The sequence below is a fragment of the Moesziomyces antarcticus genome (assembly GCF_000747765.1).
Source record: "Moesziomyces antarcticus DNA, scaffold: scaffold_v10007, strain JCM 10317, whole genome shotgun sequence".
Lineage (NCBI taxonomy): Eukaryota > Fungi > Basidiomycota > Ustilaginomycetes > Ustilaginales > Ustilaginaceae > Moesziomyces > Moesziomyces antarcticus.
This window is the reverse complement of record NW_014639003.1, coordinates 339213-356319: the sequence shown is the minus strand read 5'-3', so window position 1 is coordinate 356319 and position 17107 is coordinate 339213. Positions and strand designations below refer to the sequence as shown.

The window sequence follows — 17107 nt, the reverse complement described above, 5'->3', positions numbered from 1 at the left end:
GATTGCGGTTTTAGAGCGTGGGTAAGGGCGACTGAATCTGTGCCTGCGCCGACTCGAGCACCTGCTTGGCAGCACCGTACTCGTCGCTCGAAACCGCCTCGCCCTCCACACCATCCTAACCTCGACTCAAACAAAGGCAATCAGTTTCCCCCTCCGTCTTTCCTGCTGATGCTGATGCGAACTTACGATGTAGATGGCTAGATCGTCCACCGCGAGTTCGAGCCTCTTGCGGCAGTCGGGAATCATCTTGAGCGAATCCTTCAACACCGATCTCTGATTCCCCCACCACCATCAGTCTCTCTTCTCCTCTCCATTTCGAGGCATCTGGGGAAAACCTTACCTGCTGCTTGAGGTCGTATTCGTCACGACCTGCATCGATGAATTGCTGGATCCGCACTTCTTGCTCGCGTGCCTCGTGCATGTACGAAGACTCCTCTTTCGCCAATCTAAACCCCCACAAAGCCGTCAGAATCGACAATTCTCGAACGAGGGGGAGGAGAGACGTACCGCTTCACCACGCCCGTCTTGATCGTGAGCTGGCGCTTCACCGACGACAGATCCGCATACCTGGCCATCGTGAATGTGTTGGTTGATAGGATGCTCTCCAAAACCCCAACCGCACGCGCCACTTGAACCCAACACCTTGGAATCCCGACTTCCGCTTCAGGTCCACGCCCAATCTCACACCAATCTCAATTTTCTCAAGACCCTTGTATGCTTAGAAACGATGCACAATCCAGGTCTATATTGCAAGATGAAGCAGATGGTTAGGACGAGGGCCTGGGCTTCATACGGCCCGCAAAGCCACCGGCACCGTTCATCCTGTCCTTCTTCTTGAGCAGCTTCTTCTGCTCCTTGGCACCCGTGAAGGCACTCGCGTACGGCGAGGCAGGCACGCCCCGACCCGCCTTGGCGACGCCAATGGCCTGCGCAGCCTTCTTCTGCCGACGCTTCTCCTTCTTGGACAACGCTGCCGCCGCTACTGTGGCATCGTCATCCGAATCATCGGCTTCGGGGTCGGGTGTGTGGGTGGTGGGCTTGCGCGGCGAGTCGCCCACGATCGCCTCGTACTCGTCGCGGTCGACGCTCGTGCCGAGCTCCTCGTCGTCGGCGCTCAGCATGCTGAATGGGTTCGCAGGCCGACCGCTGCTCGAGCCGTAGAAGCTCGCCGCCGACTTGGGACGCGCCGACAGCAGCTCGTCGAGCTTCGCGCTCGGACCACCCAATGCAGGCTTGTTGTCCGCAGAGTCGTCGTTGCTGTCGTCGGGCTCGGCGCGCGCCTGCAGCGCAGCCGCCTTCTTCGCCTTGCGGCGCTTGAGCAGATCGCGGTAGGCTGCCTCGTCGTCAAACTCGTCGGCACTCGCGTCGGACTCGGACTCGGCCTCCTGCACTGGCTTCTTTTTGCGCTTCTTGGCCTCGAGCGACGCCGACACGCTTTTGGGCGAGGGCGCGACGGCCGCAAGCGCCGTTTCCAGCGCTTCGTCCTTCTCGCGCAGGTAGAAGAGGATATAGGCACTCTGGTCGTTGGTGGGGCCGGCGCGGCCCATTTCCGCCACGTGGCTGTCGTCCATGCGCATCCACTTGCCCGACGGCGAGCGCACGCTCGCCACATAGTGTCCGCTGTTGGGGCCCGAGCCGTAGTGGTGCACCGTCGCGTACAGCCTGTACCTCGCCGGGCCGTTGTTGACCGAGAGGTACGGCGCGATGTTGAGCGTGTCGTCAAACGCGATCTGGCGCGACACCTTGCCGCCAAACACGGTGAAGCGCTTGAGGTGCACGGTGAGTGCGGGCGGTGCGGCGTCGATGGTGAACTGCTTGGTGGCGTCGACCTTGCGCTTGCACTTGTCGCACTTGTACTTTTCGGCGCCGGTGAGGTGGTCCTTTGCGACAAAGGCGCGCAGCGCGTCGGTGAGCGAGTTGATGCCCTTGCGCACGTCGAGGCTGAGGTCCATGAAGGGGTCGAAGGTGTCCGAGTTGTGGCCGCAGCTGTGGCACGTGACGCGGCTGCGCAGCTTGCCGCCAAACGTCTTGTGCACAAACGTCGTGCGGCGCGCGGGGTCGTCGGGCTTGAGCGACTTGGGTGCGCGCGCGAGGCAGCTCTGCTGCAGCGCCTCGAGCAGGAAGCGCAGATACTCGTGCGCGTCCTCCTGGCGTCCCTGCCGCAGCGGCTTGGCAAACGCTTTGAGGTTGCGGTTGAACTCCTGCGGCGCATTGGTGGGGCGGGTGCCCTGGAGCGAGCGCCTGGCAAAGCTGTGCATCGCCGTCACGGCGTCAAAGGCAGCGTTGGGCTTGCCGCCCCACTCGCCGTGCAGCACATCGAGCTCCTGCGTGAGCAGCGCAAACGCGAGCGGCGGCGTGTGCACGAGCGCCTGCATGACGCTGTTCATGTAGCACGTATTGCCGTAGTTGGACAGCCCCGCCGCAGCCGTGCGCACCTTGCCCGGGAAGCGCAGCGAGATCTTGTGCGGGTACAGGTCGCGCGACTTGGCCTTGGCGGCCTTGGTGGGCGAGGAGGGCGCCGACGCCGTCGCTTCAGCATCGTGCGCCGAGGCGCCGTTGATCTTGGGCGAGTCGGTATGAAGCAAGAGCGCGTGCTGCTTCTGCTCCTGCTTTCGCTTCTGTGCTGCCGCAAAGTTGGCATCGTTGACAGGCGTGAGCCCGAGCGTGGTGTAGTCCTGACCCTGCTTATGGGCCGACTTTATGAACTTGACCGGGTCGGCGAGGAGCGCGTGGAGCATGCCGCGTTGCTTGAGCGTGGCGCGCAGCTGGTCGCCGCCCGTAGCAAGGATCTGCTTGGCGAGCTTCTTCCTCTCCTCCTTGGACGGCGAGCTTGGCAACGAAGCCGACATCCTCTTGTCGACGCCATTCGCGGCGGCCTTTTTGCTCGGGCTCGAGTGCGACTCGGATCGATGATGTGCCTTTTTCTGTGGTGACTGGCCGTAGGAGCGTGAGCTCGAGCCGCCGTCGGGCTGGGACGGGATGCGTCTCGCCACCTCGGCCATCGTTACGAGCCGTCCAAGGTGCTGTGCTTTGCTGGTGCTGTCGTTGCCGAGCCTGCTGATCCAGCAGCAGAAGCCACCTCGAAGCAGCGTCACGCGGATCTTCCGACGACAGAGACGAGGCGCCAAGCGATGGTGTGCGCCACGATATCGATGTCCTGCTGCCAGAAGCGAGGTTGAGCGTGGGAAAGGCACGGATCGCTCGGGATGGCCGCGTCTCTGCGAGTCGTTGAAGCTCTTACGGTTGAAGGGTGTCAGTCTCGTTCCTCGACCTTGGTGTCGGGCGATCCGGTTCGGCGTGCTGCAACGGCACATCGCGCGAGCGAGCTTTACTCGACTGCCACCAACATTTTTTTTTTCTGGAGTCGAGTCTCGCCGAAATTTTTCTCATCGGCTGCCTCCGCCGGGCTTTCGCAGGCAGCACAGCAGCTCCAAAAACAGAAAGGGGCCCAAGTTTTTGGTGTCGTGGCGCTGCGCAGCCAAGAAGAGACGCGTTCGGTCTTCTTTTTCCTTTTCCCCTTTTTTGGCGCCCGCCAACGCGTGCTGCTGCTGACTGCTGATGCTCGATTTTGCCTCCACATCCCCCTCCCCTTTGCAGTCGCAGTCGCGGCAGCCTCAGAGGCGGGGGCCAGCCAGGCGCAGCGGCTGCAGGTCCATCAGCTGCTGTTGGGCCAAGCGCGAGAAGGAGACGGACCCTGGCGAGGCCACAACCACGCCCAGCAACCGTGCGGGCGAAAAAGGCGAGAACAACACGCACGCACGAACGGCACTCTGCACAGACCCCTCGTCGGTCGGCACTTCCGTCTCCCACCTTTATCCTCCCGACTCGCTACATCCTACGAAACCACCACCATACTCCCACGGTAGAGCCGAGCCGAGCCGAGGTGGATTGGGGTCTGAATCGCCATGGACGCCGCTCTGCAAAAGGCGCTGCTCGATCGCGTCTACGACAAGCGCAAGGCGGCCACGCTCGACCTCGAACGCCAGGTGCGCGATTGCCTGGCGCGTGGCGACCGAGCCCGCGTCAACCTCATCGTCCAGCAGCTCTGCTCCTTCCTCAGCGCATCGCCCCAGAACGTCAACGCACGCAATGGCGGGCTCATCGGTCTGGCTGGTATCGCCATCGCCCTCGGCGTAGAGATCGCCCCGTTCCTAGAACAGATCGCCAAGCCCGTTCTCGCCTGCTTCAACGACCCGGACAGCAAGATCCGCTACTTTGCCTGCGAGAGCTTCTACAACATCGCCAAAGTATGCAAGGGCGAGATCCTCGTCTACTTTAACGAGACCTTCGACGCGCTCTCCAAGCTCGCTGCCGATTCCGAGCTGAGCGTCAAGAACGGCGCCGAGCTCCTCGACCGTCTGCTCAAGGACATCGTCTCCGAGGCTGCGCCCCACTACGTCTCCCAGTTCCAAGACATCTCGCTCATCCGTGCGCACCAGGACGCCAACGATGGCTTCAGCGGCGGCGCTGCCGAGCTCGACGTCGCCCGCGAAAAGGCGCACCAGATCGATCAGCAGGGGACCGCCAACAACAAGGTCTTCTCCCTCGCACGCTTCATCCCGCTCCTCGCGGAGCGCATGTACGTCATCAGCCCCTTTACGCGCAACTACCTCGTCAGCTGGATCACCGTGCTTGGATCCGTGCCAGAGCTCGAGCTCGTCAGCTACCTCCCCTCCTTCCTCGACGGCCTGCTCAAGTACCTAAGCGACCCCAACACCGACGTGCGCGTCGCCACCGCCAATGTGCTCGCCGACTTTTTGCGCGAGATTCGCCACGCCGCCGAGCTCTCCGCCCGGCGCCAGGCCTTCGAACAGCACCGCGCAGAACGACATGAACACAAGAAGCGCAAGGGCAAACAACGTGGCCCCACTGGCGCCGCGGATCCTGTCACGCTCAAAGCTGACACGGCAGACGAGCCGACTGTCGCCGCTCAGGTCGATGTGCAGTCCAGAAGCGCTAGCCCCAGCAAGTCATTCCGCAGCCCAGCGCCCAGCCAACCCAAGCCAAGGTCCGACGGCGCCACTTCGCCCTTGCCACCACCACAGCGAGACGGACTGCCAGCGGACCACGACTCGGCCTTGGCCACTTCGCCAGCACCCACTCAGAGCCACGACAATGACGCTGCTTCCGGTGCAGAAGACGACGAAGAAGATGAGGACGACGAGGACGACCAAGACATCTGGGTCGAGGGTACCGAGGTCCGCATCGACTATGCCGCCATCGTCGAGATCCTCATCAACCACATCGGCTTTCCGGACGAAGAGATCCAGGCCACCACGCTGCAGTGGATCGCCGAGCTGCTGCTCGTGGTCAAAGACGTCGTCGTTCCTTTCACACCCCGCCTCATCTCTGCCATCCTTCCCAACCTCGCCCATCACAGTCCCGCCATCGCCAGCGCAGCACATGCCACCAACGTCAACCTCTACAGGGTGGTGCAGGATCTTCCAGCGCCCACAACGCCGCCAAGCACGCGCGCGCAAACGACCCTGCCGGCCACTGCACCGGGCCACCGCTCGACGGGCTCGGTCTCCTCGTCGAGGGAGAGGGCCAGCGCGGGGAGCCCGACGCAGCATGGCAACCTGAGCCGGCACGCGTCCATCTCCCGCCCCGCAGCATCATCGGCATCAGGACCGCTCTCCCCAAGAGTCAGGGCGGGCACGATCAGTGGCGAGCCTACGGCTGGGATCGCCGGGCTGAGTCTGTCTGACGATGCGGCAGGCACGGATCGCACCTCATCGCCCAACGCCGCTGCGGATGGCAGCGCGGTGGAATCCGATCCGTTCGACTACCAGACGACCCTGAACGCACTCACACTGCAGCTGCTGGACGAGCACGAGGAGACGCGTGTGACTGCGCTCGAATGGCTGCTCATGCTGCACGGCAAGAGCCCGCGCAAGATCCTCTCCATGGACGACGGCACGTTCCCGGCGCTGCTCAAGACGCTCTCGGATCCGTCGGACGAGGTGATCCGGTGCGACCTGCGGCTGCTGGCGCAGATCAGCTCGGCGTCCGAGGACTCGTACTTCCACGCGTTTATGGCCAATCTGCTGAGCCTGTTCAGCACGGACCGGCGGCTGCTCGAGACGCGCGGCTCGCTCATCATCCGGCAGCTGTGTGCGTCGCTGCATACCGAGCGCATCTTCCGCACGCTCGCCGAGATCCTCGAGAAGGACGAGGACCTCGAGTTCGCGAGTATCATGGTGCAGAACCTCGCCATCATCCTCATCACGTCGCCCGAGCTGGCGGACTTCCGGCGCAAGCTGCGCAACCTCGACTCGCGCGAGGGCCAGCAGCTGTTCGCGTCGATCTACCGGTGCTGGTGCCACAATGCGGTGGCGGCGTTCAGCCTGTGTCTGCTGGCGCAGGCGTACGAGCACGCGAGCAACCTGCTCACCATCTTTGCCGAGCTCGAGATCACGGTGGCGCTGCTCATCCAGATCGACAAGCTGGTGCAGCTGCTCGAGTCGCCCATCTTTACGGCGCTGCGGCTGCAGCTGCTCGAGCCCGAGCGCTACCCTTATCTGTTCAAGTGCCTGTACGGCGTGCTGATGCTGCTGCCGCAGAGTTCGGCGTTTGTGACGCTGCGCAATCGGCTGAATGCGGTGAATGGGCTCGGGTTCCTGCACTCGGTGCCGCGCTCGAGCTATGCGAGCAGGACGAGCTCCAAGAGCGTCTCGACGGGGTCCGGTGGGGCGGGTGCGGGTGGAGGCGCCGGTGGTGCGGGCGCTAGCGAGATCAAGTGGAGCGATCTGCTGCACCACTTTCGCGTGGTGCAGAACAAGCACGAGCGCGCGCGCCGACAGACGGCGTTGGGCGCGACCACGGCGACGGGCGCCACGCCGGGCGGGCCTGACTATGCTGCACCGCGCATTGGGTCGGCGACTGCTGCCGCGACAGCGTCTACAGCGCCAGGACGCCGGCGCGTCAGTCAGGCGGCCACGCCCGTCTCCACGGCTGGGTCGCTCACGCCGTCCGGATCAGCGGGCCGCTTTGGGCTCGGACTGAGCTCGGGTGGCACCACCGCGCGTGCTCCTGCCGCTGCGGGTGCTGGGACGAGCAGCTTCTTTGGCATCCACCTTCCCTCCACCGGCGCGGGCGCAGGATCGAATGCCAATGCGGCGGGAGGCTCCACGGCGCGGTCCTCGAGCCCGTCGACGGTGCGTCGACACGCGCTCGGCTCCAACCCGGCGTCACGGAGCGCCAGCAAGGGATCGTCGCTGCGTTAGCAATGCAAGTTCTACACGCCCTCGCCACTGCGTGTGTGTGTGTGAGGAGTCAATGTGCGCATGAGGCGGGTGTTTCTGTTGATACTGAAAATTGCACGGGGACGACAGAGGGTTTGGTATTATACAATCTTGTCTGCGAGTTCTGGCAGCTGGTCGCCGGGGACAAAGTGTCGCTCCACTCCGTCCTCTGTGATGTCTACGAGGCGAATCGTTCCTCCGGACGAGCCGTCTCTCCTCATTGCGAGTGCGAGCGCTGTGCCAAAGAATCGGACGTGTCAGTTTCATCTGTATCGTACATGGCGGTGTGGCGGGGCTGAGCTTACCGTTCTTTACGAATTCGAGAGTCTTTTCCTTTCCCCAGCCAGCCTTCCAGGTTGCATCGCAGTAGCCGTAGATGTAGGTGCTTCCGGAACCGCCGATGGCCCAGGGCTGTTGGAAGACGCCTCCTCCAAGCGGGATGTTGAAGACGCTGCCGCCATTCTGCTTGTCCCAACCTGCGACGATGATGCCTGCTGAGAGACGGTCCTTGTTCTGGTAGACGATCTCCTGGAAGAGGTTGGCGGCGACCTTGGTTTCGACGGGGTTGCCCGACTGGACGGCGTACATGTCGAGGTAGTAGGTGACAATGTCGGCGATCGCCTGTGTGTCGGCGGCCGAGCCGGAGCGACAGCAGTAGATGCGGTCGGACAGATGGGTGAGCTTGTCCGTGACGCGGTTGGCGATGTACGAGCCCATGGTGGTGCGCGAGTCGGCGCCGAGGATGACGCCCTTGTCGTAGGCGACTGCCATAATGGATGTGCCGAGGTCCACCTCGCCCTTTTTGAGGTGGCCTGTGATGTCCATGCCGTTGACCGCCATCGTGGCTGTATGTGCGCGGTAGGCTGCGAGGATTGCCAAAGGTGTGTGTGTGTGTGTGTGTGTGTGTGTGTGTGTGTGTGGGCAAGAGCAAGAGCCGATGGTGACGAGGCAAATGGCTTGCGAAGCTCGAGCCGTGTTAGTTGGTCTAAGCGTGGAGGCCAAGTGGAGTGCACCTTAGCCTTGAGCCCTGGCCGCGTACGCGCGATCACCACCGCCGCGCCAGTCTTCGAGGGCGACAGCAGACGCGGCCTAACAAATCGGGATTTTTATTCTAGAGCAACACTTTCCGACTCTTGGGCCTGGGCGGGGCAAGCTGCCACACGGCGCTGCCACACGGCGCTGCCACTCGGCGCTGCCACTCGGCACTCGCGCTCAAAGACGCCGCCACGCCTCGCACCCACGCTTCCCGACCCACGCTGCCGACACCAAGCTCACCACGCGCGCACGAGCTGCATCGACCCCTTGGCTTGGCTCGCTCACCAGCGCTTCTGCACGACCTCAACACCCTCCCACCCTGCTTCTGCATCATCGACGCCGCGCTCACACTTTCGTTACTCTACGTTACCTCACACTTTCGAGGAGCTGGTCTCTTTTTCTTCTCCACTCTCTCTCTTTCTCGTCCCCGCAGAGCCTTGGAAAGGCGCTGCTGTTTCGCCCTTGCGCCCCGCGCCCGCCGCCCTTCCATCACATCTCGCACCTCGGAGCGCCGTTCGGGCAACACTGGCATCATGGGTCAACAAGGCTCGCAGCTGCTGTCGGAGATCGAGCAGACGTCCAACTTCAACACTAAGGAGATCCAGCGTCTGAAGAAGCGCTTCATGAAGCTCGACCGCGACGGATCCGGGTCCATTGACAAGGACGAGTTTCTGCAAATCCCCCAGATCGCCAACAACCCACTAGCCCTGCGGCTCATTGCGATCTTTGACGAGGACGGAGGAGGAACTGTTGACTTTCAGGAGTTTGTGGCTGGATTGTCGGCGTTTAGCAACCAGGGCAGTCGCGAGGAGAAGCTGCGCTTCGCATTCAAGGTGTACGACATGGACCGCGACGGACTCATCTCCAACGGCGAACTGTTCCTGGTGCTCAAGATGATGGTCGGCAACAATTTGAAGGATCAACAGCTCCAGCAGATCGTGGACAAGACCATCATGGAGGCGGATACCAACGGCGATGGCAAATTGGACTTTGAAGAGTTTCAGGCCATGGTCGCCAATACCGACGTGGCTAAACAGCTCACCCTCGAGGATCTTTTCTGATACCCCCATCCTACTGCCCACATGCGCACACCCCGCCCCCGTCGTGGTCACCACTTGCCTCGTCCACTCTGCATCAGCTGTATCGTATCTTCTCTTTCTCGACCATTCTCTCAATCCCTACAAACCTCCGCTGCTTGGCTTGCTATGAGTCTTGTCTCGCCTTTCACACGTGCGGATTTTGGTGATGATACATTGCCTCGCCTACACTAGATCTATTGCTGTGCGAAACGAATCCTTGCCAGCGGTTCGAGCAGCTCCTTCAACGATGTCTGCCTCGATTCTGGCCTGGCCTGCGTTGCGAAGCCCCTCCTTTCGAGCCTGTTGAGCTTTTTGGCGGTGTTTGCATTCGTACTTGTCCTCTGGCCCCTCACGGGCAAGTGCGCCGCATGTCTCCTTCCCCTGTAGGTGCCCACGTTCCTGTGGTGGTTGATGTTGGCGTGCAGCACGCGCTTAAGGTCGGCTTCGATCTTGATCTGTCGCAACGCATCGTTGGCCGCACTTCCCATCGACGGCCTGTCCACTGCTTCGCCTTCGTGTGATGTAGGGTGCGCCGGACGAGGTGGAATCGAGCCGGGGGACGAGAGGTATGCCGAGAGCTGCGTGATCTGCGCCTCGCTTAGCGACGAAACGGTGGCGCGGTCGTGCAGCGACAGTCGTGCACACAGCCGATTGGCCGTGTCATAGCTGATGCCGTAAAAGTTCGTGAGCGCAATCTACAAAAGCCCACAATTCAGGCGTCAGTCGCAAGAAAAGAGAGAGCGAGAGAAGGGGTGTGAGGCGGGGGGACTTACTCGAACCAGCTTGTGGTCTGCGAGGTGGACTCCGAGCAAATACATCTTGATCTAGCAGCACTGTCCAGTTGAATGTGTAGGGACGAGCGAAGATGGGTCGGTGGTGATGTGACTGCAGCCTGGAAGCGCCGAAGGTGTTGTAGGATGGCGAGGATACGAAGCAAACCTCCATCTGAAGGCAGATCTTCCAGCCCAACCCTCTTGGCCGGCAAAAACTGGGCCACCCCCGACACGTGATGCGCAATTTTTCGAACCTGTAATTCAACTACACCCTAACACCAATTTCTGGCCGGCCGCACGCTTCATACCTTGCCCTCCCGTCAACATACGCACCCGGACTTATTGGAACAACATGGAGAGAAATGTTCTTGACCCGGAGCGTGATACGAACGCCCTCTATTGACACAGGATTTGGTCTTGAATACCGTCGAGATTCGGATCGAGCTATGTATGAGGAGTCACCTTCGCACCCGCCTTGGCCTTTAACCAACACACGCAGCACCAGGGACACCTCGGGACAAGATTGAGAGACGTGTTTCTGAGGCAGAGACTCACATTTGACACCGAGGCTGGTGTAGAAGCCCTGCTGAGCGTCAGGTGTACACGTGCAATGGCGGAATGCGGCAAGTGTTTCAAGATACTGAGTGCAGCGAGCCTCTCAAGAGGTGAATCCGTTCGATTCACGCGGACAAGAAGTCTCTGTGAACTTAGTCTTCGTACAAGGCCTTCAACCGTCATAACAGCCTCCATCGTCCTGCATACACATTTTGATGCGCGGTGTCGCCAGCGTTTCCATGCAAAGAGTGCGACGCGCACGTTCGACTGAACATGCTCCGTGTCAACCGCAGCTCACACACAGCCTTGGTGTGAGCATGTGCGGGAGTCACAGAGTCTCATCAATCCCGACTTGTTCCGATGTGATGGATGCTACGCAAAGCATCGATTGATGCCGCACACAACGTAAAGCGGTACCTCTTCTTTGCCCTCCCTTTCCACGTTGTTTCGTCAACACACGTAGCAGCCAAGCTTTTATAGCAAGGCTGGATTTGCAAAGACCGTGATTGTGACACAGACCCGATTCTTCCACGGTACACTATCCACCCTGCGCTTTAGGCAGCGCATGCAACACCAGGGACACTTTGGAACAAGAGAGATGCCTGTTACAGAGCTTCACTCTCAACACCGAAGCTGGTGCAGAGTCCGCTGGGCGTCTGATGTGCAAAGGTGGCGGGGTGCATGCGACACAGATCCTTGCACTTCTTCTTCCACCGCACCCATCGCACCTTGCGCTTTAGCCAACACACGCAGCGACCAAAGATGTAGTGTCAAGGCTGGACTGGGAGGCAAAGCCCGATGACAGCGACACAAACCTTCACCTCTTCCTTCCACCGCAGCCTTGCACCTCGCTTTGACGCAGCACATGCAGCAACCAGCACAAAACACAAGCTTGAGCAATGTCTTTCGGATACACAAGGATGCATAGGCTGATGCAAGAAGACCGCGCTGCCGAGCTGAAGCTCACAAGCAGTCTCGGTGTGACACTCTGCAGCAGTCAGACCGAGCTTCAACCTGTTCCGATGTGACAGATGTTTGTGGAGTTGTGTCGATGCAGAGGCAAAGACGCGTGACTGTGACGCAAGCCTGAAACTCTTCTTCGCCCTCCCCTCACCTCGACCATTTAGCATCATTGTGTCATGAAAACGGACTGTTGGGCAGGCAAAGACCGATGACAGCGACACAGACACTTGATCTTTTCGTCAACACACGCAGCAATCAAGAATGTAATGCAAAGGCTGGATTGGAGGAGGCGAAGGCCGGTGACTGAGAGACAAACACGACATGCGCCTCTTCCACGCACGCGCGTGACAAAGAGGGTGTCGTGACAGAAGAAAGTGAAAAGAAACAAGCTTCACGGCCGCCGCCGCGGGGGGTGTGGGCATCTATGAACCGTCCTGAGCGCCCGAGGTCGAGCCAAAGAGGTTGCCAAAGTTGCTGTCCCAGCCGTCGCTGCCCAAGCTCTGGCCACCTGTGCCGTCGGTGGAGAGGTCAAAGTCGAAAATGTCGTTCATCGAGCCGCCGAAGCCGAACATGCTAAAGTCGTCGGCTCCGCCCGACGCACCGCCTGCACCTCCGCTGCCATCTGCACCACCATCGCCGACAGACATGCCGTTGACATTCGTCGTGCCGTCAGACTGGTCAGCGCCTGCATTTCCACCCGATGCACCGCCAAAGTGGCTCGCATCGGTCGAGTTGGCGCCGGGACCCGATGGTGGCGGCATGGCAGCGTCGATGGGCTGTGACGTGGGTTGTGGAGCGCCACCTGCAGTCGCGTCCTTGCCAGCCATCGCCTCGCGTCCGGGCGTGGTGACGCTGGTGCTCACCGGTGTGGCAGCATTCGCCGTGGCCGGCGTGGAGGGCGCTGCAGCCCCGTTGCTGCTGTTTGGAGCCGAGGTGTTGGTCGCCGAGCCACTCGAGCTGGGCACGGCCGCTGCCGTAAGAACTGGCGTCTTGGTCGTCGCCTTGGAATTCTTGCGCTGTCGCGCGTTGCCCTTCTTGCCCTTTTCGGCTGAGCCGAGCTTGGGTGTGTTGGGCACGTTCGAAGGCGCAGGCGAGCCTGCCGACGGCGCGTTCGAAGCGACGCCGCCAGCCTGCGATTGCTGCTGCTGCTGCTGCTGCTGCTGCAAATTGGTCGCAGAGATGCGGGGCGAGGGCGACGAGATGGATGCGGCACCAGGCGGACCCATGCCACCGGCGTTGGGTGGGTTGGGCCCCAGCTGCGAGCCGGCGCGCTGCATGCCGGGACGCTGGATACCGGCGGGCGAACCCATCTGCACCGACGAGAAGTGGCTCGTGTGCGGATCTTCCGGTTGCGCCGACGGTGGCCTCGCTGGCGGTTGCTGAGGCTGCGATCCCGGCTGCGACGCTTGCTGCTGGCCGGGCGCGCCCTGCTGCAGCGGCACGTTGGGACGGTTGGGCGTGCCGTTGGGCATGCTGTTGGGGCCCATCATGCTCGCCATCAGACCGGGATCGTGCGTTGCCATGAGCGGGGTGATGCGGCCTGCCGCCGCCTGTGCGCTTGCGATCTGCGCTGCACGCTGTTGGGGCGTCATGTTGGCCATGCTCGCCGGGCTGCCTGCCGCGGCCGGCCCGCCAGGTCCACCGACGCCGGGCATGCCTGGTGGCCGCGGTTGCGACGAAGGACCCGGCTGGCCAAGCATGCCCGGCGGGGTTCCGTTGGCAGGCGCACCTGTCGCCGGACCGCCCTGGTAGTTGGCCTGCGCTCGCAACAGATTCTGCAGACCTTGCGCTTTGGCCTGATATGCCTGTACGTTGGCGTAAAAGTCGGCGGCTGTGGTTTGGTTGGGAGCGTTTTGCGCCTTCATCCACTCTTCGCGCATGGCGGCCTGAACGCTCTGGAACTGGTTCATGACCATCTGCTGCTGGTGCGGGTTGAGTTGCGGATGCTGCTGCTGCTGTTGGCCGGGCACCTGGCCTGGCTGGGGCGGACCGCCAGGCTGCTGTGTCTGTGGCTGCTGCGGGCCGCCCTGCGCTTGGCCGGGCTGCTGCTGCTGCTGCTGCTGCTGCTGCTGCTGCTGGGATTGGGGATGGGCGCCCGCCAGGCCAACCGAGGGACCGGCCATGTGATCGGGACGGATGCCGTCGCCACCCGGACCTACGGAGCGTCGACCATCCATGGGGCCACCAGGAGTGGGAGGAGCAGGCGAGCCCGCTGCGCCAGGCATCTGCGGGTGGCCCACGGGCGGTCGCACCTGCATGGCGCCTGGCATGGGCGCGGCGCCGGCGAGTCCAGCGTGTGGAGGCATGGGCGGCTGTGCGCCGACCTGGCGTTGCTGCTGCATCATGCGATGAAGCGCCTGCTGCTGCTGGAGGCGGGCCTGGAGCTGCTGTTCCATGAGCGGGTTGTTCATGCCGGGACGGACGGCTTGCGCGTTGGCCGGGTTGTGCGGATTCATCGAGTTGATCAGAGCCATTCTGGATGCGGGCGTGAGGTTCTTGATCTCGTGAAGCGGGATGTTCTGGCGCTGGGCGGCGGTGATGAGCAGCTGCTGTTGCTGCGCCTGTGGCAGGGCGGCCGGGTTCCAAGCGCCGGGAGCAGGTGCGCGTCCGTTGGGACCGGCGGCGGCGGCGGCGGCGGCGGCGGCGGCAGCGGACGAGTTGGGATCCGAGGCTTGAGCGGACATGACAATGTTGGGGAAGCGAGAGTCGTTCTCGGGAGGCTGGTACTGCGCTTCGAGGGCCTCTGCCTTGCGGTTGGCGTCGGCGAGTCGCTGCATGTTGCGGGATTCCTGGTACTCAAAGTAGGCGGCGGCCTCGGAGCCTCCGCGACCGGAGCGAGCGGCAAAGACGTCCCAGAAGATGGCCCAGTACTCGAAGAGGAGGCCTTGGGGCGTCTTGAGCGGCACCTCGGGGGGTTCTGCCATGCCGGCCTCGTTCATGAGCGCCTTTGCTGCGGAGCTGAAGCCTCTGCGGCTGAGATAGTCCCAGACGTAGACGTCGAGCTTGGTGGCCTCTTCGCCCCACACGCGGCCGTCGGGGACGGAGCTGGGGTGGGCAGCGTTGGCATCGTTTGGCTTGGAGTCGTTGGAGGCGGCGTTGTCGTCGGGCCGTGAGCGCTTGTCCTTGGACTCAAAGTCGGGGCTCTTGCTGGCGGTGCGCTTCTTTGTCATGATGACGGACTGTGCGGTGGGGGTGTTGGGTTTGGCGGAGCCGTTGGGAGAGGCGACGTGGTTTGGGGCGGAAAAGGTGGAGGAGTTGGCGTAAGGCTGTGGAGGGTAGACCGAGGTGGCCTTTTGCTGATTTGCCGGCGAGTGGATTGCGTGCTGCTGTTGTTGTTGCGATTGCTGAGACTGGGAAGCCTGATTGAGCTGCAATTGCTGCTGCTGCTGCTGGTGTTGCTGTTGTTGAAGCTGAAGCTGAGTTTGATGTTGCTGCTGCTGCTGCTGCTGCTGCTGCTGCTGCTGCTGCTGCTGTTGTTGTTGCTGCGAGGCGAGGTGGTGTTGGAGATGTGGTGGATGGGGTTGCTGCTGTTGTTGCTGTTGCTGGAGGTGCGGATGTTGGAGATGCTGCGGATGCTGAGGATGCTGTTGTTGCAGCTGAGACTGCTGGTGTGGATGGGCGTGGTTGATTTGTTGAGCCTGGGGTGTGAACATGGTTGCCGAGGCGAGAGGCGACGATGACGACGACGACGACGGCGGCGGCGGGTGTCGCGATGGACTGGGCGCGCCGAGGGAGTTGTTGCTGGAGGCGTGGGGAGGCTGATTGAAGCCTGAAGGCCAGCCCCACGCGTTGAGCTGAGTGCGAGCTGCGGGGTGAGAGGCAGCCGAGTGATCGTTGGCGAGCGAGGGATGAAGCAGAGCCGGATTGGGAGAGACGTAATTGTGAGCGGCAGTGGCAGTGGCGGAGCCGCTCATGCTAGGTAGGCAAGGGTGGATCCGAGCGCGTTGCGGGTGCGCGTGAGCGACGAAATCGAGCGCGTTCGGTTGGCTAGGCTAGACGTGGGATGAGCAGGCCATCGAGAAGCGCGATGGAGCGTTTGGGAGCAGGGCCGGTGCGACGGCACGAGCGAGGTACAGTCGCTAGCTCGGGGCGGGGACGAGAGACGAGAGCGCGCGGGCGTGATGATGGTACCGGGAAAAAGGGGTGGCTGAACGAAGCCACGGGTGGCACGCGTGGATATGGGCGCCGAAGAGAGAAGAGAGGAAGGGGGAAGGATGGACGGTAGGGAGAGGGATGTGTGGAAGGGTGGGTGGGGAGAACGACGCTGGTGGTTGAGGACGATGGAGCGGGAGGAAGGACGAGGAGGCGAGGGCCCAAGCCGAAAAGCACGGAGGATGAGTTGGGCGATGACGGGAACGCGCCTTGATTGAGAGGAGGAGGAGGAGGAGGAGCGGCGGCAGCAGCGGAGACTGAGAAAGCGGACGGAGAGTGGATGTGGCGCCGACGAGGATCCCAAAAGCAGGCAGGCAGCCAAGGGAGCAGCAGCCGCCGACAGAGCAGCAGCCAAAGAGCAGGAAAGCGGGCGTTGGCGGAGCGTGGTGAGGCGAGCGGCGTGGCGAGGCGAGGCGAGGCGAGGCGACAGAAGCCAAACGGCGACGTGCAGAGAGGGCAGCAGCCAGCCAGCCAGCCAAGGCACACACACACTCACTCACTCGCTCACTCACTCGCCTTGGACCCACGGATTTGTGCAGCAGCTGCAATCGGCGGTTCGAGTGATTGCATTCTCTCTCTCTTGAATTTTGAGATCCCATCAGGTTTGAACCCGATTTGCACCACCAGATTGGGCTTCCCACGACGCCGACAGCCGGTGTGACGACGCTACCGTTAAAACGAGGGCAGCAAAAGAGAGAGAGAGAGAGCGCGCTGCGGAACGGGGAGAGGGCACTGCGTCAGAGGCTTGCAGAGAGGTTTAGCCCAGCCGCGTGCGTGCATGAGGAGGAGCTATTTCGAACCACCAAAACGAACTGCCCACCATCCGCCAGCCGCCCAATCGTGGGGCGAGGCGAGGCAAGGCAAGGCAAGGCAAGGCAAGGCAAGGCAAGGCAAGGCGAGGCAAGGCAAAAGAGTGCGATTCGCGATTTCATGCCAGCGGAGGGGCCACCTCGGACGTGCATCCAAAATGTCGAATTTCCGAAATTCCACATTGTTAGGGCTCGGATTGCCACATTCACAGGGCGTCGCCGTGGTTGCACGCGCGTTGCATCTCCTTTTAGGCGCGTGCGGAGCGGAGCGTCCGTCGCACGCACCCACAGCGCTCTCACGCAGCGAAAAGAGCGCCAACCAACCAACTCAATGCAGCCCGTGCACCACTCCGCCGTCCACACGAGCCTCCCCTTCCCCTTCCCCTCCTCACCTCCTCGTCTCGCCTGTCGACCATCCTCTCTCGTCTCCACATCATCCATCTCCAGCGTCTCGAGGGTGACGTCGGCGTGCACCTGGGTTCGATTGTGCAAAACGC

General features: G+C 62.1%; 8 protein-coding genes across 8 annotated transcripts; 2 read left to right on the top strand and 6 right to left on the bottom strand.

Annotated features, from left to right (window-relative positions):
* Nucleotides 1-10: 10 nt before the first annotated feature.
* On the bottom strand, nucleotides 11-575 carry PAN0_007c3227 (tubulin-specific chaperone A-like; the record flags this gene model as incomplete). The annotated part of the gene is made up of 4 exons (XM_014801312.1): nucleotides 11-115; nucleotides 187-258; nucleotides 341-446; nucleotides 508-575. 4 exons carry the CDS (start codon nucleotides 573-575, stop codon nucleotides 11-13), a joined length of 351 nt encoding a protein of 116 aa, XP_014656798.1.
* Nucleotides 576-767: 192 nt separating this feature from the next.
* On the bottom strand, nucleotides 768-3314 carry PAN0_007c3226 (cysteine proteinase; the record flags this gene model as incomplete). Its single annotated transcript, XM_014801311.1, has 1 exon — nucleotides 768-3314. One exon carries the CDS (start codon nucleotides 3312-3314, stop codon nucleotides 768-770), a length of 2547 nt encoding a protein of 848 aa, XP_014656797.1.
* Nucleotides 3315-3905: 591 nt separating this feature from the next.
* PAN0_007d3225 (ARM repeat-containing protein) lies at nucleotides 3906-7226 on the top strand (the record flags this gene model as incomplete). Its single annotated transcript, XM_014801310.1, has 1 exon — nucleotides 3906-7226. The coding sequence occupies one exon, from the start codon at nucleotides 3906-3908 to the stop codon at nucleotides 7224-7226; it is 3321 nt and encodes a 1106-aa protein (XP_014656796.1).
* A 119-nt stretch (nucleotides 7227-7345) lies between these two features.
* PAN0_007c3224 (20S proteasome subunit) lies at nucleotides 7346-8084 on the bottom strand (the record flags this gene model as incomplete). Its single annotated transcript, XM_014801309.1, has 2 exons — nucleotides 7346-7479; nucleotides 7550-8084. 2 exons carry the CDS (start codon nucleotides 8082-8084, stop codon nucleotides 7346-7348), a joined length of 669 nt encoding a protein of 222 aa, XP_014656795.1.
* A 728-nt stretch (nucleotides 8085-8812) lies between these two features.
* On the top strand, nucleotides 8813-9340 carry PAN0_007d3223 (calcium/calmodulin-dependent protein phosphatase; the record flags this gene model as incomplete). Its single annotated transcript, XM_014801308.1, has 1 exon — nucleotides 8813-9340. One exon carries the CDS (start codon nucleotides 8813-8815, stop codon nucleotides 9338-9340), a length of 528 nt encoding a protein of 175 aa, XP_014656794.1.
* A 212-nt stretch (nucleotides 9341-9552) lies between these two features.
* On the bottom strand, nucleotides 9553-10176 carry PAN0_007c3222 (ribosomal protein S13; the record flags this gene model as incomplete). Its single annotated transcript, XM_014801307.1, has 2 exons — nucleotides 9553-10053; nucleotides 10132-10176. 2 exons carry the CDS (start codon nucleotides 10174-10176, stop codon nucleotides 9553-9555), a joined length of 546 nt encoding a protein of 181 aa, XP_014656793.1.
* A 1895-nt stretch (nucleotides 10177-12071) lies between these two features.
* Nucleotides 12072-15563, bottom strand: PAN0_007c3221 (uncharacterized protein; the record flags this gene model as incomplete). Its single annotated transcript, XM_014801306.1, has 1 exon — nucleotides 12072-15563. One exon carries the CDS (start codon nucleotides 15561-15563, stop codon nucleotides 12072-12074), a length of 3492 nt encoding a protein of 1163 aa, XP_014656792.1.
* A 73-nt stretch (nucleotides 15564-15636) lies between these two features.
* On the bottom strand, nucleotides 15637-16371 carry PAN0_007c3220 (uncharacterized protein; the record flags this gene model as incomplete). Its single annotated transcript, XM_014801305.1, has 2 exons — nucleotides 15637-16058; nucleotides 16314-16371. 2 exons carry the CDS (start codon nucleotides 16369-16371, stop codon nucleotides 15637-15639), a joined length of 480 nt encoding a protein of 159 aa, XP_014656791.1.
* Between the last annotated feature and the right edge of the window lie 736 nt (nucleotides 16372-17107).